Raw genomic sequence first — 21,931 nt, forward strand, 5'->3', positions numbered from 1 at the left:
CCACTGCCTCAGGCCTGAGCCCAGGCCATCTAGCTGCAGGTAAACCTGGTTATGACCCTTTGTAAGAAAGACTGTTATTGAATCTTCTGCTGTCCTGTGAGTGGTAAAGAAAATGATGAACAGATGGCAGAGGGCCCGTGTTTTCTTACTTTAATAAAGGAACTAATATTAACCCAGAATGCTCATAAATGCCAAGCAATCAAGTCACCTGTGTAAGGCCTTGAGCCTTTCTGTTGATGGGCACCCCACTGTGAGGTCCCTGAAATTGCTAGGTTCCTCCTGTTCTGCCCTCTGAAGCCAGGGCTGCTGGGTTTCTTGTGTGTGCTTCAGCCTCAGGACCCATAACATTTGTTCACTTCTCCCCTTCTACTTGTGTAACCATGAATGCCCTGTTCTTGTGAATGTCAGGAAGATGCCAACTCCTGGAAAAAGCTGTAAGAAGTTGTCATGGGGGTGGGGGGAGCTTGAAGGGTGAAGCGGAGGAGGAAGCTGTTGGGGACGTAATTGTAGGCAGCTGTGTGGCTGAGTAGTGCACTCTGGGTAATTATCCATAATATCCATTACACTGTGCATGGAAATTGTGGTTTTAGAACTGCGTTTTGGCAGGCCCCCTAATCAAATGTCTTTTGATAGTCATCCAGCTTAGCACCCTCTCAATTATGACTGACTCGGCTTTAATCTGGAGCCATTTTAACTGTGAATCTGCATTAATGAATATTTTGGGGGGTAGGGTTGTTTGTTGAACATGTGGCAGATAACTGATGCCATGGGAGGTTTTTAAGGATGAGCTGCTGGAGAGAGCAGATCCTTGGGCTATGTCTGCTCTCTGTTTAAAAGGGAGGAGGAAATAGGTGGTGTTTTTTGTGTTTTTTTTTTTAACTCCTTCAGCTTTAAGCCTCCAAGATGTGTGCTAAGTAACAAATGGGAGAATTAAAAGAAAGCTGGCTGTCCATTCTACCCTGCTCCCTACAGCAGCAAAGAGGGGCAGCCCTAGTCTCCAGCTGCTCTGGAGCTGTACCTCATCCTGCATTACTATAGAAGGAGCTGCTTGGTGAGGGCTTACTAAATCACAGGGCTCAAGCCCTGGAGGATGAGTCAGTAACTATGGCTACCAGAGCTGCTTTGAAATCTGTGCATATACAAAACCTCCCCAGTAAGCTATCACATATGCAAATGAAAACAGAGAGGTCATCCTTGGAGTTGAGGAATATTCAGAATTGTTCCCCACCACAGTAAAATGATGAGAATGAGCTTCTTCTGGAATTCTGCCATGTGATTTGTGGTAGATAGTGGTTAAAGGTCATTTCTCTTTAACAGTGCAAAATTAAGTTAAAATTAGATTGATTTAGCAGATTTACTGCTATTTCCATTAGTTTAAAATGTTTCTCTAACAAAGGATACAAATTTTGGTTAATTTTGTTTTTTGGCCAGTTGAAGAGTTTGGCAACTCTTCATATGAAGAAAAAGGGAGACTTCGGAGCAGGTGTGTGTCAAAGGGGCATGGAGCAACAAAGATGTCAACTTTCAGAGGGTTTCTTACAAGACAGAGTAGCCTGGGGTCTACTTAGTATAATTAGGACTTATGCATCCTTATCAGATCATCTCTGGTATTGTTAAAGGTTATTTTAGGATCCTGATTTTAGAAAATATTTTTTATTCTGTCTGCATACTTTAAGGAAAAACTATGAAGTACTGCTTTTTCCTTTCTTACTCCATATTCAACTTTTAGCTTAAAAATCAAGATGGGGACAGGAGGGAAAAATGGGAGAGAGTGAGGGAAGGGGTGACATGGTCATGGTCCAAGAAGAAATGTATTCTTGCTGGGTGCCCATGGTTCATGCCTATATCCCTAGCTACTCAGGAGGCTGAGATCTGAATATTGTGGTTCAAACCAGCCCTGGCAGGAAAGTCCCTAAGACTTTTACCTCAAATAAACTACAAAGAGAGCCAGAAGTAGAGCTGTGGCTCAAGTGATAAGAGCGCTGGCCTTGAGCATAAAAGCTCAGGGGGACAGTGCCTGTGCCCAGAGTTCAAGCCCCAGGACTGGCAAAACAAACCAAAAAACAGAAATGTACTCTTTAGCTGACTTATGTAACTGTAGCCCCTCTGTACATCACCTATATAATAACAGTAAACAAATTTTTAAAAAGAAAAAAATCAAAGGAGTTGAGCATTGTGATATACACCAGTATGTAATTCCAATACCAGGAGGCTGAGGCAGGGACATTGAAAGTCTGAGGCTAGCCTGGATTATATAGTGAGACCCTATCTCCAAAACAGAAAGGTTTTGGAAATGTTCAAAATATGAGTCTCATTTTGCATACATTTTAAAGATTCAGAAAACCCACATTTCTAGGGTTGTTAAATTCTGCTTCCTGGTAGACATCTTCATAAGTAGGATTTTGGAGATTGAGATTCTTGAGAACAGGAATTGTTTAGCTACCCTGCTAATTGGGTAGATATTACTAGAAAGTTTGCTTGCTCTATGGCTGTAAGGCTTCTTTGCCCAAAGCTCCAATTATACCTCCCCATCACTGTGCCTCAGGTGGACTGGGTTGGATATAATGTACTTCCAACTGTTTGGGAAGCCCTGTTAATTTTTCATGAAATGGATAATGCTTTAAGGTCCATTCTGCAAATCTGCTGGGAACAGGGGATTTGGATGGCAGTAAGCTGAAATGATCTGATTGCCCCTTAGTCTACAAGCTGCAATAAGTAAACATCTCCCAGCCCCTCTACAATCTTATTAGAATTGAACTTTTGCTCTGCTGGCCCATTAGCAACTCACTAGTGTGTTTCTAATGTTTCAGGAATGACCATTCTAATTATTCCTTATTGACTGCTACAGAAACCATAGCGCTTAATGGGCAACATGTTAATGGTCCATGAGTATTGGTCAATAATTCATATGTGGAGAAACAGTTGGGAGCATGAGCGAGTCCTCTGGGATAGTAGCCAAGCCCTCTTCAATCTTAAAGTACTTGGGTTCTTCTACCTCCCATGGCACCTTCTAACATGTGACTGAATCATCACCTTTGTTCACTGTTGGGTCTTGAGGGAATTAAATGTGTTCCCTTACAGATCAGAGAAATGGATCATTGGCCAAAAGCAGTCAGGTTACTGACTGAGAGAAACTGAAGGCCTAGGGAATGTGTTTCCATTGTTCTTTGCCTCCTTGTCTCTTCAGGTTGCTCGACGATGGGGCATCCAGAAAAATCGGCCAGCCATGAACTATGACAAGCTGAGCCGTTCTCTACGCTACTACTATGAAAAGGGCATCATGCAGAAGGTAAGTATGTATAGTATGTATGAGAGACATGCAGACTATGCTGATCAAAGGCTTTTGCAACAAGACCATTTATAGTAGAAAACTTTAGCCATATAAGTGATTCTGTGGTAAGAAAGCCTCTCGAAAACACAAAAAAAGAATGAAATGGAATCATAAGAACACCTTTTAATGTTTTTGGATGCAAACCAGAAGTTGCATGTGTAAGAAATAATAGGAAAATTGACCTCTTGTGTTTTATCTAAACTGCATCTAGTTATCTAGTTACAAAAACATCCAGGGCTGGGGATATGGCCTAGTGGCGAGAGAGCTTGCCTCATATACATGAGGCCCTGGGTTCGATTCCCCAGCACCACATATACAGAAAACGGCCAGAAGTGGCGCTGTGGCTCAAGTGGCAGAGTGCTAGCCTTGAGCAAAAGGAAGCCAGGGACAGTGCTCAGGCCCTGAGTCCAAGGCCCAGGACTGGCCAAAAAAAAACAACAAAAAACAAAAAACATCCAAACCTGTATCCATAAAGGAGCCTAGGAAGAAATCAAGTTGAAGTCTGTACTCCCTCAATAATTGGGTTGAAGAAGTATTTAGTTGTTAAAACACCTCAACTTAGAAGTCAGTCAAAGCTCAGAAGAGAGGAGGCTAGAGGCTGTGTGGTATAACACACGCACACACACACACACACACACACACACACACACACACACACACACACACACCCTGTTAGGAACAAAGCAAAGTGGCACACTCATATTTTCCCAGGTACTCGGGAGGAGGCTGAGACAGGAGGATCATGAGCAGCCTAGGAAACAGATCTCCTCTAAAAAGAACAGGTTAGAGGAATAAGAAAGTCTTATTTCTCTTTCCAACTTATACACAACCAGAACTAAGAACACTAAAAATGGCAGATGTGATCATCTAGTAGCAGGTTGCTGTTTTTAAAATAAAGAATAAAACATATTTTGAGAGTGTCAATTAAAAACACACATATTGGGCTGAGTACTGGTGGCTCACACCTGTGATTCTAGCTACTCAGCAGGCTGAGATCTGAGAATTGAGGTTCAGACAAATCCGGGAGCCTCTTTATCTCCAGTTAACCAGCAAAAAGCTGGAAGAAGAGGTATGGCTCAAATCCCCAAGTTTTATCTAGCACGGCACAGTTTGAATATCCCTTAGTCCAAAATGATTGGAACCTGAACTGTTCCAGATTTGGAGTTGAAATTTTTTTTTTTTGCAATATTTGTAATGCTTTGCTGGTTAGTCTGTGCAGCCATCACCATAATACATTTTAGAACAAGTCTTGGCCTTCAAAGAAACCCATACCCATTTGCATTACTTTCTACCCCGCCCCTTCTCCAAAGCCCTTCCTGTCAATAGTCATTACTGTCAATAGTCAAATCCTAAATCCAGAAAGGAAATATTATTCCTTTGTTATTCCCAATTCCAGATTCCGCATGAGAAAATATAATGTAGACACGGTAACTTGAAGCTAATAGTAATGAGTTCTTCTCTGACAGCTTCCTAGGTGTCCAAAGGAAGTAGAAGAGAAATTAATTCTGAGGTTGATACAGGTAGAGAGCATAGGAGGAGCTAGGAATATGGTTGTTCTATCCTTTGGGGAAAGTCATTCAACCTCCCAAATCCCCTGCAGTAAAAATGTAGGACTTATAGGATAATATATTTGGAAATGTTCCAGAAATGACAACATGGAAGATTGTTGTTTTATGTATTATGTGACCCATGAATGAATGAGAACTAACTAAAATGCAAATGATGGCTAGTTCAGTATTGGAAGAGAAGGTATCATACTTTTACTTTTTGGATGGAAAACTGAGCATCTGTTCTTTATATATATTGCTCCTGGGCACTCCTGCTGACTTTAATACATGAAGTGATTTGGGAGGTTGAAAATCTAAGTCAAGATGATTAATTGTATACATCTGCTGCCCATGAGACCTGCTTTTGGGTCTGGACACTTGTCCAATTTTGTAAACACAGTCTCTGATTCCTGATATTTGAGCATCTAGGAATTTTGGTGCAGACATTATATTATGGTGACAGAATATAGAAAGTGTTACCATAAAGCTGGAGACGTTAAGTGGAAAAAGTCACCCAAGATATAAGCTGAGCTGTGGGCACATGACCATAATACTAGCACTTGGGAGGCTGAAGCAAGAGGATCATGAATTCAAGGCCAACCTGGGCTACATAGGGAGACTTTGTCTTAAACACTCCCTTCTCCAAATAAGACCTATTGGGAAAGGAGGGAGGGGGAAAAAACAATTGGGACATTTTCACTGCTAACTTCTAAAAACAGCCATTGTAGCAACAGATGTAAGAAGCAAAGCCTTTTTTACCCCTCCCCAATTAAAAGGAACTTTCAGAATCACAGTAGAATGATGAAGGGACAGGTTTAAACTCAATAATTTGAATTTTTTATTTTTAGCCTGAAATGATTATATTTTAATCAGGCATTGTAGCTGCCTTTTCTTTTGCATTACTTGATAGAAACTGATGATGAGCTTTGATTTACAGGGTTTACACACGCGTGCACACACAGACACACATTGTATATCATGCAGCTTGTGAGATACATGACTAGGCCCTTGAATGATCAAACCTTGATCATATGTTACAATGCATAAAATTCATTTAGAGACAGTTATCAGGTTCTTCAGTGTGGCTAGCAGATCCATGTAATGAATAATTGAAAACTGTAAGTACATCCAGACCAATTCTACTTGGCTTTGGAACATAAAAATCTCCTACACAAAGCAGGTGCTCTATCACTTGAATAACACCTACACTTCTGGCTTTTTGCTGGTTAATTAGAGATAAGAATCTCACAGACTTTTCTGCCTAGGCTGGCTTTGAAATTAGATACTCAGATCTCAGCCTTCCAAGAAGCTAGAATTACAGGCATGAGCCAGTAATGAGAATTTTAGATCACCATCCTCTCAGGGAACCAAGAACCAATTGAACTCATTAGCAGCTGATTAGCCAAATCAGTCAGATTTACTTTGAGAAATCTTGAAGACCTATTACCTGTCAAGTGTTTTGTTGACACCACAGCTCAGCAGTTAAAAAGATAGTATTTGAATTTCAAATTCACACCAGATAGGCTCTTTCAGGAGTAAACTCTCACTTTCGGTCCTATATTGACAGCTTAAAAAAAAAACCAGAATGCTGAATGAGGCTGGTTCTCTGGGGCTCCTGGGTCTTAGGCTGAAAGCTATCCTGCAGAATCCACATTACACTTTCCATTGTGTCTTCAGCTTACCTTCTGGGCAGAATGACTGTTATTTTGTAGGGTTAGAAATAGGTGATTGTGGTAGGAATTTTCTTCCATTGATCTTCATGCTCTGCTCTAGTGGCTCATTGGAAGGTGTTTTTCTCACACAGGTGGCCGGAGAACGATACGTCTACAAATTTGTCTGTGACCCAGATGCCCTTTTCTCCATGGCCTTCCCAGACAACCAGCGTCCATTTCTGAAGGCAGAGTCCGAGTGCCCCCTTAACGAGGAGGACACTCTGCCACTGACCCACTTTGAAGACAACCCTGCTTACCTCCTGGAAATGGATCGCTGTAATGGCCTCCCCTATGCTGAAGGCTTTGCTTACTAAGTTTCTGAATGGCTGAGCGGCCAAACCCTAGAGCTAGCAGTTCCCATTCAGGCAAATGAGGGCAGTGGTTTTGTTTGTGTTCTTGGCTGTTCCCAAAGCTTGCCCTTTGAGTATTATTTGGAGAACCTAAGCCGTCTCTGGGTTGACACCCTTAAAAGACAGATACCTTGGCTCGAAAGTGGGAACAGGGTGAGGAAGACAGCCACCAAAAAGGCTGGTACCTTGACTCTGCTTCGGACTAGATTTCTGGGAAGAGATGGACATGGAGCCTCCTTACTACCATGGACAATATATGCAAAGCAATACCTTGTTAAGGTTAGTACCTACAAAACAGAACTGTATGTGAGACAATCTCTACATTGATCATGGACTACTAAATGCCTTGACTTGGAAGGGCTCTCTGACTTGCACAATTTTTTGAAAAAGAAAATATAAGCTCATATAAAAAGTTAGGTAGCTGAGTGGGGGAGGCTCGCATCATTAAGACTTGAATTATAAGAGTTCTTCTAGCTTAATATGCCATGCTTCCCCCTAGGTTGAAAAAAAGGGGGTGGGTGGCAGGAAGTCAAGACCACTGTTACCCACTTGTGGTTCTCCAACCATTGCTCTCCTTGGGAACTTTCTACCGTGTGGTCACCAAGTCGAGCCAGCCTCCCTCTGTTCCCAGTCAACGTGGCTGAATGCGAATGGCTTTCATTTTAAAAGGGGGATCAATACTTTTGACGGTATATATATATATATTTTTTTTTGCATTGAGTCAAGAGGATTGTTTTGTTTTGGTGGTTGTTTTGGAAAAACAGTTTATAAACTGATTTTTGTAGTTTTGGTATTTAAAGGAAAAAACCCTTTGGTAACTGCACTATGTCCCTTAGTCAGGGCAGTGACAACCTATGAAGACGCTGCAGCTTGAGAGGGGCTTTGCTGGGGCCTCACTGTATCCACATAAAAACCTGCTTTTGTTGCCTGCTTTTGTGCTTTTTGCACCAGACAACCTGAAGGAGCATTTGCACCTGAGTTGTACAGTTTTGAAGTGTACAGGGCACCCAGACACATGCTTGTGTACAGTTCCCCATGTTCACTAACACACCCTCTCTGGGAAGCAGATGTACATACTACATGCCCTGTCCATTTGAAACCTGATCACCTAGTTGGAACCCTAGGGATTCTCCTCAAGGGTTCTCACCTCATAACTAGTGACCTTTCTGTTTCTCCCATAGGTTAGGTTCGGTTTTCCTTTAAATCTTAGAATTGAAACCATGCATCACAGTGCTGCAATAGGGTTTGAGATTTATGTGTGGCACTGACAGATAAAACATGGCCAGCATTCTGGTTTCCTCCCTCCCCACACTCACACATCTTTTCTTTAAAATATTTTTGATTGCTGTATTATATTGGGGAAATAGTAAGCTACAGCTCTGTGAAAGTTGAGTTCGGAGTAGAGGAAAAGTCACTGGGAAATGGCAGCACCTTGCTGGAATTGTGCTCCCTGTGACACTGCTGTTCCTCATGCCCAACATGAGTGTAAGACGTGCTTTGAATTAATTTTCTATTAATGGAGCTCTCCACAGTCCCTCCTATGACCAACAGCACATTTGTGAAGATGTTCTTAGGGATGGGCGGGGGAAGGGGGTTACATTTGATAGCTGTGGAAACATAGATTTCCTCTTTTGGAAGTTAATTAGCCCAAACCTAAAGCTTGGGCCTTAATTAGCATTGTATAATCAAAGGACTCTTTCTAAACCATATTTATAGCTTTCTAATCTACATATAGACTATACATAGATACATATTTTACCCCCAGCTGGCTAGAGATTTATTTGTTGTAAATGCTGTATAGATTGGGTTTTGTTTTCGTTTTATTTTTTTCCTTTCTTAATGGTTTGGGGCTTTTTTTTTTTTAAAGGAATTTATTCTGTTTTACCAAGTATGAAAATAAACTTTCTGTAGCTGAGCTGCCTCTCCCCTGCTGAAACCATGTGGCCTGTGCTGTCACCGGCCCTGGAATGGCAGTTGTCACCCTTGCATTCCCAGGGGACTCATACATCTCCCAGATGGTAGTTTTTGTTGTTGTTGTTATCCCAGGGTTTCCAGGGGGATTGTTTTGTTTGTTTGCTTCTTTTCCAGAGTGTGGAAAGTCCTACAGTGCAGAAAGGCTTTAAGCCTGCCAGTTGATCTGAAGTACTTTCCTCTGCGCAGGCCTGTGTGCATCCTGCCAAGCTGCGTTATATTCTGTACTGTGTACAATAAAGAAATTTGCTTTTCGTTTACCAGGTGCCTAAATCCCGTCTCTTTCTTTCCCTCAGTGATCTAACTAGTCAGCCTTACCAATAGATGGTGGAGTTGTAAGTAAGTGGAAGGGAATGAAACCTGAAAAATGATACCTGCCCAAAACTTTGGTCCAAGAAGATAGGAGATGCAGAGGTCTTTTTCCTAGTCTGTAGTCACTCATCAGACCTTATATAGTTATTCTTAGCATGTCTTGTTTTGATTTTGAGTTGTCAGAAAAGATTAACTACAGGATTTATGAGTCCTAGAATTATTCTAGCTCAGCCCCTTAGAAGGATACTTTAAAAACAAAAACAATACCGTAATTCTCAAACAACAGGTGTAGCTTTTTGACAAGTAAAACTTTTTGCTGATAGTTGAGCCCTAAAAAACAATCCAACAAATTCCTTAGCTTGGGGGGTGGCTGGCTGTTCCTGGCCATGCCACAGTGTGTCTGTTTTCTGAGTGTCATTCTCTTGATTGTATCACTTGGAAAATTTGTGAAAGGAAACAAGTTTTCAGAGTTCTTTGCATTATTATGCTGTTTAGTATTCTTATTTCATCCTTTTGCACCCTTAATTTAGTCTTTTCAAGACTCCTATTACAGTAGAAAAATAAAGCAGATCCTTATAAAAGCCTAGAACAGAAGGCTTTCTGTAAGCTATCTCCTATCTTTCTTTTACTGTTTTACAAGCCTTTAAGTGTAAAAACATCCCAGGCTGAATTGGTGCACAGCCGCTTGAATTGGAACCTGTGCGGAATGAATGTCTTGTCACATAAACCCCATTAGCTTCAACAGATTAAGAAAAGATGCTTGGGGAAAAAGGGCTAGGGGGTGCAGGACAAAGGGGCTCTCCTCTTAGCTTCCCCAGGATAAGGTTTTGACAGTCAGTTCCCCATTATTCATGGACTCATTATCCAGCCTGGGCCCAGGCCCAGATCGTTAACCTAATGCAGGAGGTCACCAAACTGTGGCCCTGCTAGTGTTGGTACTAGGAGAAGGAAGCCAACAAATGTGAAGTTTATTCTTCATCAGGGTCTCCTTTCACAAGCCAAGCCAAGGGGACAATGCTTATTCAGTTGTTAGATGACAAAGAGTGTGAGGGCAAAAGAATGTGGTTTTGAAAGCCAAAGAGTATGTACAGAATCTAAATTCTAATGCAACTTAGCCAAAAGTAAACTCGTGGACGAAAGACACGTGTACTCAGATAGTTGGAAACCGTGGAGAAATAGTCCATTGCCCAACGGTGCAGGTGGGGCACTCAATGTGTGGCCTCTAAAGGAGGCCACTCTAGAAAAACCACTGCTTTAATACAAATATACAAATATAAACTATCAGTATTGGTTTTCTTCAGTATATTGTACTTTAAAAAGATGGTAGAGACAAGGGTGGCTCTGAGGCAAGCAAGTGTATGGCTGTGTATCTGTGTCTGCACACGCCTGCCAGTACTGCGGCTTGAACTTGGCCTGGGTACTGTCCCTTCATTTTTTTTCACTCATAGCTGGCGCTCTACCTCTTGAGCTACACTTCCACTTCTTTCTTGCTGGTTAATTGGATAAGAATCTCAAAGACTTCTATCAGGGCTGCTTCCTTAGATCTTACCTCCTGAATATTTAGGATTACAAGTGTGAGCCTCCAGGCCCCAGCTGAGTGTCCTTTTGATCACAGCGAGTACATTCTTGTCCTGTCCAGCAAGGGCCCCCTGAGTGTACATCCTTTCCTTAGCTCTTCCAATTTAAGAGCTGGCTTTACACAGCCAGGCCTTGATTTATTGACCCTTTGCAGTGAACCTCAGATAGCTAACCCATAGCACTTTGAGAGCACAATTTCTTTTTTTAATCTCCATTATCTTGTTTGGCAGGCATTCTTAAATGGTACACTTTGTGGAATTGCATCAAAATATTCATGACCATTGGCCTCCAAGATTACTTTCCTCTTTGAATGTTCTCGGGGGCTACTGTGGAGGTGGGACATCAGGACTGTGCCATTTTGCTCTGATTGCCTGAATTTAACCACATAGTTCCAGAGGGCCTCCTGGCACAGTGAAGCCTTTATGAGGTGCCACCTATTTCTCATAGTAAGAGATAAGGAAGAAAAGACTCCTAGAAAGGTGTGTGTGTGTGTGTGAGAGAGAGAGAATGGAGGTGGGGCACAGTTTCACCAGTTAGTATCTTCATTGTGCCCTCCCTGATGGCTCACACCTGTAATCCTAGTTAACTCAGGAAGCTGAGGTCTGAAGGTCACAAATTTGAAACCAATTGGGACAGTAAAGTCTATGAAATTCATGCCAATTCATCAGCAAAAAGCCAGTTGAGGTGTGGCCCAAGTGATAAGAGGACCAGCCATGAGCAATAAAGCTAGGAACAGCACCCAGTCCTTCAAGTCTCAATACCAACCTACTCACACAAAATAGAATATCATCTTCACATATATTTAAGCAAGCTTTGAAGATAGAGCAATTCCACATACAGGACAAGCTTATTCACTTTCCATATATACACTGAGTACCTAGTAGATGCCAAGCACTGCTAGAGGCCCTGTAAAAGGCATTTAGAATGGGCTGAGAATGTGGCTTAGTGGTAGAGTGTTTGCCTATCATGCATGAAGCCCTGGGTTCAATTCCTCAGCACCACATAAAAAGTCAGAAGTGGTGCTGTGGCTCAAGTGGTAGTGCCAGCCTTGAGCAAAATGAAGCCAGGGACAGTACTGGGGCCCTGAGTTCAAGCCCTAGGACTGGTTAAAAAAAAAAAAAAAAAGCGGGGGTGGGAGCCATTTGGGGATTAAAGGTCTTTTCAACCATTGTGATACGTGTGATGGCCTCTTCCTAGCTCATTCTTTTTTTTTTTTTTTTTTTTTTTTGGCCAGTCCTGGGCCTTGGACTCAGGGCCTGAGCACTGTCCCTGGCTTCTTCCCGCTCAAGGCTAGCACTCTGCCACTTGAGCCACAGCGCCGCTTCTGGCCGTTTTCTGTATATGTGGTGCTGGGGAATCGAACCTAGGGCCTCGTGTATCCGAGGCAGGCACTCTTGCCACTAGGCTATATCCCCAGCACCCAGCTCATTCTTAAATACTGGTTCCATCTTCCTCTGGTCACCTTGACCAGAGGTGGGGGCCACTTATCCACTAACTCCTGGCCTCTGTGGGTCAAAAGTTAGCTCCTCAGTAAACTTCTGCCAGGAAGTGAGGAAGTGAGGTGCAGGGATCAGCATGCTGGGAACTACTGACAGATACAGGTAATTAAAGTGGGCATGGGGTGGGCATCAATGGTGACTGCTTCTCTTACCTTTAGCAACTAGCAGGGCACTCCTGATAACCTGGTTTGCTTGTCTCCATAATTATGAGGGTGAGTCTTGTTTCCATCATTCAGTTATCATTTATTAATTGCCTATTACATGAGAGACTGCTAGATAGGCATTTGGGGGCTGGGGAGAAATCAGTGAAATATGCCCTGCCCCTAAGCAGCTCATAGGCTAGGAAAAATGTAAAACTACAATACAAGCTATAACATACTGAATATTAGTCATCCATTACATAGTGCCTATTAGATACCAAGTATTTCTCTAGAATTAGTAGAAGGGAAAAGCAAATACCATTCTTACATAAGGGAAGAGGGGCAGAAAAGTCAAATGAAACAATATTTATTAGAAGGTTCTAAGTACTCCAGAAAAAAATGGAAGGTGACAGTGAAGCGTGGCAGTGGAGCACTGTTATAAAGAGGTCTGAACAACTCCCAGTTCAGGAAAGACAGGAAAGGCTGGATGGATATCTAAAAGAAAAGAAAAGCTCTGAGCATCCTTGGGTTGTTTATGGAAGAGCTGTGTATCTGGGCCAGAGAGGGGGTGGAACATGGTAAGATGTGAAGTCAGGAAACTAACCAGGGTGGTATCACTCAGAGGAGGTAAGTTTTGTGTGTGAGTACTTGTGCTGGGTTTAAACTCAAGGCCTTGTACTCTTGCTTGGCCTTTTTGTTTAAGGCTGGCACTTTACCATTTAAGCCACACCTCTACTTTGGCTCTTGGCTGGTTAACTGGAGATAAAAATCTCATAGACTTTCCTGCCCAGGCTGGCTTTGAACTGAAATCCTTAATCTTGGCCTGCTGAGTAGCTAGATTACACATGTGAGCCATCAGCACCTGGTTTTTAAAGCAACCAGAGTTGTTCTGACTCCTAGATTGAAATACATGGTAGGGAGGAGAGAAAGCAGGTTGTAGGTTGCTGCAGTGACCCACATGGAGCAAGAGGGTGACTCAGACCAAGGACATAAAGAGGGCATATCTGGATATGTTTTTTAAAGTAGAGCCAATAGATTTTGGATGTAGAAAGTGAGGAGAAAAGTCAATTATGGCTCCAAAGGTTTTTGGCCTGAGCACCAGGAAGGGTGAGGTTGCCTTTATTGAAATAAGAGAAGTCTGAGGGGAAGTGTTACGGTGTATGATGTGGGAGAACAGGCATTGTGGAAGGGGGTGGGGGGCATATTCTCTTGTAGGTTATTGGGAATCAAGTGGGAACATCAACTGGGGATATAGGAGTCTGGAGTTCAGAGGAAAGTTCCAGGCTGGAGACTGGAGTTAAAATATATTACTGTGGCTGGGCACCTGTAATTCTAGCCACTCAGGAGGCTGAAATCTGAGGATCACAGTTCAAAGCCAGCCCAAGCAGAAAACCCCCCAAAGCCAGAAGTGGATCTGTGGCTCTAGTGATAGAATGCCAGCTTTGAGTGAAGAAGCTAAGGTGCCCAGGCCCTGAGTTCAAGCCCAAGTATGGTACATGCATGTGTGTGCACGTACACACACACACACACACACACACACACACACACACACAATTTAAAGGTGATATTAGATAGAATCCCTAAAGGAATAAGTATAAATAGAAGAAAAACATTAAAGAACCAAGCTGTGGGACATTCTAGATAAAGAAATTGGAGAGAGAACTAGCAAAGGAGAGTGAACAAGACTGGCCAGTGGAAAGATAACTGGGAAGGTATGTGCAGGAGGAAGGAGAAATCACTACAGCAGTTGCATCTGGTATGTCAGGTAGGGGGAGGACTGGGTTGGGTAGCAGCGCTGGTGATGTGGATGGTCTACCCAAGCCATTGCCTGGAGATAAGAGGACTGAACGAGATCACTACAATTGAAAAGTGGGGACATGGATCAAAGAAAGCTCCATGGATTTCAAAGTCCCTGATTTGAGTTCAGTGCAGCCTCTCTCATAAGCTCCTCCACCCTCAGTCTGTCAACATCTGAAGAACACTAGACTTCCTGCTAGCTCTCCTGCCTGCAAGGTATAAGATTGGAGAAGCAGTTCAAGAAGAAAGGAGAAAGTCAAGATGCTGTTATTGTTATCTTCCCAAACCTTCGAGGTTCTACTTGCTTTGTGCTCTTAAATGTTCATTTTTGAAATGTGAAATGTTTTTTAAAAAACTTTTAAAAAATCCTTTTTACCATATTATACAATTAGCGTATGTTTTATATAAAAATGGAGGAAAGAAAACCCGTAGCCCAAATTAAAAACTATTCTGAAAACTCAACCTAAAGATCAGTTAACACTTCCTTGTACACTTTCTTTCCAGGTGGCTTTCCTAGATACTGGTGTTTTATTTTGTATTTTTAAAACTGAAAAGCAGTCCTACTGCATTGCATGCAATTTTTTAACTTTAAGTTTTTGAACAATGTACTTTGAAATATTTCTATATCAAGAAATGTTCTTCTACAACACTGTTTTTAATGACCGCTATTATTCCACAGTACACCTGTAACATGGTTAAGCAGTACCATTTGCCAGAAAAATATCCAAAACCAAGTAATGGGCACCCTCGAAAACCAAACAAGCCTAGCATCAGTGGTTCATGCTTATAATCCCAGCTACTCAGGAGGTTGAGATCTGAGAGTAGCAGTTCCAAGGCAGCCCAAGAAGAAATGTCTGTGATATTTTTATTTTGAATTAACTATCAAAAAGCCGGAAATGGCACTGTGGCTCAATGTGGTAGACACTAGCTTTGAGCACAAAAGCTCAAGGATAGCACCCAGGACTTGAGTTCAAGCCCCAAGACCAGCACCAAAATACAAAAACAAAACCCTCAACAACAACAAGAAGATAAATAATACTGTGGTCTTAATCAGTAGCCAAGGGGCTGAGACTATGGCCTAGTGGTAGAGTTCTTGCCTCGTATACATGAAGCCCTGGGCTCTATTCCTCAGTACATATATGGAACTTTCCACATATATGGAAAAAGCCAGAGTGGCGCTACGGTTCAAGTGGTAGAGTGCTAGCCTCGAGCAAAAGGAAGCCAGGGACAGTACTCAAGCCTTGAGTTCAAGCCCCAGGACTGGCCAAAAAAAAAAATCAGTAGCCAAAACATATTAATTTTACCTTCTGATTATCTCTCTAATCCATTTCCATCTTCAGTATCTCCATCCACAGTATCTCTGACCTGGACTGCTAGTCAGCTGTCTATCCACTCTTGCCTTACTCCAACCCTTTCTCTGTGTTGTATTCAGAGTTTTTTTTTTTTTTGTTGTCGCTTGAGACAGGATCTCTCTATGTAGCTCAGACTGGTCTCAAACTCAATCCTCCTGACTCCGCCTCCCATATGCTACCATATTCGACTCTCAAGTGATTTTTATTTAAAATCCCAAGTCATCCCACTGTTTGGGACTTTTCAATAATACCCACTGAAATAACTCAGCAAAAGGGCTTGTAACATATGGATACAATACTTGTCTGAATGAGAAATGGTGCCACTTCTTTGAGAGACTGTCATCGTTTTTTTCAAAGGAAAGCATACATTTACTCTATAATCCAGTGATACCAACCCTAAATGTTTACTCAAGAGAAATATAAGCATGTATTGAAAAAAGACTTTTGCAAGGACATTAATAGAATCTTTACAGGGCTGGGGATATAGCCTAGTGGCAAGAGTGCCTGCCTCGGATACACGAGGCCCTAGGTTCGATTCCCCAGCACCACATATACAGAAAATGGCCAGAAGTGGCGCTGTGGCTCAAGTGGCAGAGTGCTAGCCTTGAGCGGGAAGAAGCCAGGGACAGTGCTCAGGCCCTGAGTCCAAGGCCCAGGACTGGCCAAAAAAAAAAGAATCTTTACAGACACTAAACAGACACACACAGACACAACAGACACTAAAAATTGTTCACTAACAGGTTAGATAGATGATATCCATACAACAAAAATCAACTCTGCCATATAATGAGTGTTGGTGGCTCACATGTATAATCCTAGCTACTCAGGAGGCTGAGATCTGAGAATCTCAGTTAGAAGCCAGTCAGGGCAGAAAAGTCCCAGTGAGACTCATCTCTACTTAACCACTCAAAAACCAGAAGTGGCACTGGCTCAAGTGGTAGACCCTGAGCGCAAAGAGGCTCAGGGACAGTGCCCAGGCCCTAAACTCAAGCCACACAACTGAAAAATAAGAAAAAAGTTAGCTACACATACAGCCCCATGGATCAATCTCAAGATTTTTGGGGTAAGAAACAAATGACACATGAATACATAATGTCCAATTCCATTTTCATGAAATCTTAAAATAGGCAAACCTATGCTAGGGTGACAGCTGAGCACTGGTGGCTCATGCCTGTAATCCTAACTACTCACAAAGCTGTGATGTGAGGATTGCAGTTGAAAGCCAATCTGGGTAGTCCGTGAGGCTCTTATCTCCAGTTATCTACTAAAAGAAAAAAAAAAAAAGCCAGATATGGATCTGTGGCTCTAGTGGTAGAGCAAATAGCCTTGAGAAAAAAGCATCTCAGAGGCAGTGCCCAGGCCGTAAATTCAAGCCCCAGGATTAGGAGAAAAAAAAAAAATTTAGGTGACTGAAATCTTTTTGCAGTATCAGCAGACTGGGGAGGGGGCAAGTGTTGGTTGGACAAAGGAAGAATAGCCATGTCCAGGTAGGGGAAACAGTCTATATCCTGCTTTGGAGAGTCACCAGATGCATGTCTTTGGTAACACTCATTAAGTGGACACCTGAGTTTGGTGTCTCAATTGTCCCTACCTACCTCTTGCTCCATCTTGGACACAAATTGGTCCCTAGACCTAAAATGTGATACCACTTTGGAGCCCATCCCTAACCTTCTACTATTTTAACCTCCACACAAGCATTAAGCTCCATTCTCCGCTCACCCTCCCCATGAGAAGACAAACAACTCATCTTACCCGTACCTGAGCTGGGAGTATAGCAAAAGTAGTAGCGCACTTGTCTAGCATTTGCAAAGTTCTGGGTTTAATCCCAATGATTTCACTTTAGCACATATTTAAATTTTATGTTTAAATAAAGTGTGAATTGACTGGAAGAATATTGGACATGAGGTCCTATATCAAACCCTGCAGAAGGCAGAGGAAAAGAAGGAGAAGGAAGAGATGGAGAAGGGGGAACAGAAGAACCAGGAAGAAGAGGAAAATGAGAAAGAAGTTTTCATTTTCACAACTTCTTTCATTTTTTAATAGAACTTCTAACAGCTGGGCTCCTGTGGCTCATGCATGTAATCCTAGCTACTCAGGAGGCTGAGATCTGAGGATCGATTTTCAAAGTTGGTCTGGGCAAGAAAGTCCATGAGACTCTCATCTCCAATTACCACCAGAAAACCACAAGTAGCACTGTGGCTCAAAGTAGTAGAGCACTAACCTTGAGCTGAAGAGCTCAGGGACAGTGCTCAGGCCCAGAGTTCAAGCCCCATGACTGACAAAGGAAGGAAGGAAGGAAAGGAGGGAGGGAGGGAGGGAGGGAGGGAGGGAGGGAGGGAGGGAGGGAGGGAGGTAGGGAGGGAGGAAGGGAGGGAAGAAGGAAGGAAGGAAGGAAGGAAGGAAGGAAGGAAGGAAGGAAGGAAGGAAGGAAGGAAGGAAGGAAGGAAAGAAAGAGAAGTTCTAGCAATGTTCATTCATTTGCACAATTAGGCTTTTCCAAATGGACTATAAATTCTATGAAGACAGGACTATATCTATTTTGCTAAGAACCTGCCATATTTAATATAAAATGGAAGATTTAAAAGTATCTACTGAATTCACAAACATAGTAAATAATGACTTAGACTATTTGGTCAATTGGTGGGCACAGTTCTAAACATTCTATAGTAATGACAAAGCTGTCCCAAAAGATTGTATAAGGTTATCCCTATTCTAGTAGAAGGTCAGGTTCTCTACCTTGGGCATTATTTATGTTTTTACCTCTGTTTGCCTTATTGTCTCACATAGTATTTATTAAGGACCTACCATGTACATATACCAAGCTATCTGTTGAGCGTCAATGATGAAAAAAGCCAGTAGATTTCGTTGTTGTTTTTTTAACTTACACTACAAGAATTTTTTTACAAGAATTTTTTTAAAGCTAGGAACCTTTTGGCGCTATTTTAAGTTGACATTTAATATTGTCTGCCATATTATAGAAAGAACATGATTTCCAATTTATTATAAATTCTGACATTTTAAAATACTGTTCTAATTTAGCAACAGATTCTGTATGTACTTACAATTTAATTATCATGACACAAAATATCACCACTAATTGTTGCCAAATAGAGTCTCTTTAACACACTTTATGTCACTTGTTTCCCTCTTCTCTTCCAGTGCTGGTGGTTGAACCTATGGCTTCTCACAACCCAGACAAACGCTTTACCACTGAGCTACATACCCAGTCCCATGATGTTCCTTTTTTTCCTGGAATCTGTATTCCCACTCATACTCCCCCAAACAAATTTACCATGATATATTTTTATTTTTGGATCTCTTTGTCTTTTTCTTTTTTTCCAGTCCTGGGGCTTAAACTCAGGGCCTGAGCACTGTCCCTGAGCTCACAGCTAGCACTCTACTACTTGAGCCACAATGCCATTTCTGGCTTTTTCTGTTTATGTTGCACTGAGGAATCAAACCCAGTCCTTCATGCATGCTAGGCAATAGGCAAGCATTCTACTACTACTACCACTGTCACATTCCCAGCCCTCTAATATCTTATCATATTTGTATACAGAAAAATATTTTAAACCAATTCATTAGACAGTAAGGCCTTGCACTTTTAAGATTATTCTATATCATTGCCCGGAGCTTGTGGCTCATGCCTGTAATCTGAACTATTCAGGAGGCTGAGATTTAAGAACATTATTTGCAGCCAGCCTGGACAAATCTGCATGACAAATCTACAAGGTTAAAATCTTCAATCAACTGACAACAAGCTGGACTTGGAGGCATGAGTAAAAAAGCTAACCAAAAGTGAGAGGCCTTGAATTCAAGCCTAATACTAGCACAAAAAGATTTATATTAAATGGTTATTGTAAACTATTAGTTTATAGCTCATTTAACCTATAACCACATCTGATACATAATTATTAATCAAAACTAATTTTTTTCCAGAAATGAGATTCTCAAAGAGATACATGGAAAATGATTGCTTTTTCCTTAGTTCACTTCAAGATGCCATTGGGTTTAGCTTAAGTTCCATGCCTACTTTTCAATGGTGACTTAAGCACTAATAGCTGCCTATGTGATCATTTTTCTTCTCCATTAGTCATAAGATTGTAGGCAAATATAAACAAGACTATTTTCCCAGCACCCCTTGCAGTATGGCTGCTTACATTATCAATATATTACCTCTTGTTTCAAATGCATCCATTATTGTTTGCTCCGTGAAATGGATCCCAGCCCTATATACATTTTTCCTTTGGTGGTTGGGGGTTCTGATGGTTTGTAGCAAGAGGGTGCCAGAGTAATATTGAAGGAATCAAGACGTTCCTTGCTTTGTACAGGACCCTGCACTAAGCATGTCTTCTCCACTGCTCAGCCACTGCACGGCACAACAGACAGCTTCCTCTGGCACCTGGTATTTTGGGTAACTCCTGCAGAGCTCCTGCTCCCTTGCCTGACTCCTGTAGTGCACACACTCCACACCACACTCTTCCAACCCTTTTATAGTGGTCACTAGCTTCTCCAGCATAAAAAGATTGGTTTCTATCATGTTGCGCCAATAAGGAATTTCTCTGCCCTTCAGTGAGCAATAACCAGGTCTTCGTGTGTATTGTCCAAACCTTGGACATTCCAAAAAGGTGTGGCTCTTATCTGGCTCTTGAGAAATGACCTTTACACTTTTGGAATATTCTTCTTGATAAGAGTAATTCTGTGTACTCCAGGCCTTGAGCCATGCCAAATAGCCTGTGCTAACAGTGTGACTCCTGCTGAGGAACTTAGGCCACGTGGTATGAATGAGTCTTTGGAGGGGCTAGAGACTGAGTAACTAAGGTCACCATGTAGGTAATCAGCTCTGTCTGTGTGGTCACCACCCACCACCCGCAACTTCTAGCCTCCGGTAAGCATCTCTAGCTGGCCATGTATCATTGCTGAAGAACTCAGTGCTGTTCAGCTGCTTGAGCCCAATCTTTTCCAGACTGTGCACTATCGGCTTTTTTCTTACACTGATTTTAATCTTTTTACGTAGAAAATAATAGTTTTTCTGGCTTTGTTTTTTAGTCCTTCTCAGAAACCATTGACCTTAATGGTGTCCTTAAGACCTTCAACCATCTTTCCAATTAAGTCTGATGTTAGGAAGAGGAAAAGATAGAACTCTCGCTTGAGAACCCTGTCTTTGCCCCAGGGGAGTATCCCTTCTTTAAATCATTACTTCTGACTCTTGATCTGTTGTTATTCCAACTCCTTGTTAACAATTCTTCATATTAACTGTTCCTTATCAAATCACTTTCTTCTATCTCTCTTTCTTTTTTGGGGCCAAGATGGATGTAATGGTTGTATTATTCTTCTCCCCAGTTAAACATAAGCAGAAATAACATGTTAGCTCTGAGCAAAGACTATTAAGAAGCAAATGGAGGGGAGAACTGGAGGAAAGTAAAGGAAGGGATGGCACTGTCTAAAAAAAGAAATACACTTATTACCCAACTTATGAAATGGTAGCCCCTCTGTTCTACATCTTAGTAAAACCAAAAAACTTATTTATATGTTTGTATCTATAATATTTATATAATACAATATATAACAAATATATTATATAGTATATTATATGTTATTATAAATTATGTTATATATAGTGCATTATATTATATATCAGGTGTACCTCCTTCATTTGTTCTTCTGCATCTGAATGATGGCAAATCCCTGGAATGGAGGGACATGTCACAAGCTGGAGAACCAACCAAGAAACAAACACCAATTATGTTGGCACCATTTTTTAATCTGTTTGTAACCAGTTTTTAGATTGCCCTAACTTTGTTCATTGAAGTAAATAGTTAGGAATGTGTAAATTTTAGTGTTTTTCTTTTAAAATAGAAATGCCACTCTGTTCTTGAAAAGGCTTCCAAGTTATATGCCAAAATTAACACTCTATTTATATACAAAAATTATTAAATATACTAAGGATTTGAACTCACAGTCTTGTGCTTGCTAGGTAGATGCTCTACCACTCAAGCCATGCCTCCAACACTTTTTGCTTTTGTTGTTTTCCAAATAAGACCTCTCATTCATGCAGGGGCCACTGTAGACCAGGATCATCTCAATGTGAGTAGCTGCACATACCTCTGTGATCCTCCCCATCTTAGCCTCTCAAAGTAGATACGATTATAGGTATGAGCCACAATGCTCAATTCATCAGTATTTTTTCCAGTACCAGGGTTTGAATTCAGGACGTTGTGCTTTCTCAGCTTATTTATTTGGTGGGTGTTTTATCACTTCAGCCATACCTCCACCCTGACTTTTTGGTAACCATTTTGGAAATGGTCCTCTGGATCTCAGCCTCTTGAGTAGCTAAGATTA

The 21,931-nt window shown here is 41.6% G+C and overlaps 1 protein-coding gene across 1 annotated transcript in view; it reads left to right on the top strand.

The window, feature by feature from the left end:
• Nucleotides 1-9,171, top strand: part of Etv5 (ETS variant transcription factor 5) — a 64,934-nt gene extending 55,763 nt beyond the window's left edge. The window contains exons 12-13 of the mRNA XM_048347003.1: nucleotides 3,188-3,289; nucleotides 6,683-9,171. Coding sequence (XP_048202960.1) covers nucleotides 3,188-3,289; nucleotides 6,683-6,904 — 324 coding nt within the window. The 3' untranslated portion in view covers nucleotides 6,905-9,171. The remainder of the gene's footprint in view (nucleotides 1-3,187; nucleotides 3,290-6,682) is intronic.
• Nucleotides 9,172-21,931: the final 12,760 nt, after the last annotated feature.

This window comes from Perognathus longimembris, chromosome 5, assembly GCF_023159225.1.
Source record: "Perognathus longimembris pacificus isolate PPM17 chromosome 5, ASM2315922v1, whole genome shotgun sequence".
In the NCBI taxonomy this organism is placed as follows: Eukaryota; Metazoa; Chordata; class Mammalia; order Rodentia; family Heteromyidae; genus Perognathus; species Perognathus longimembris.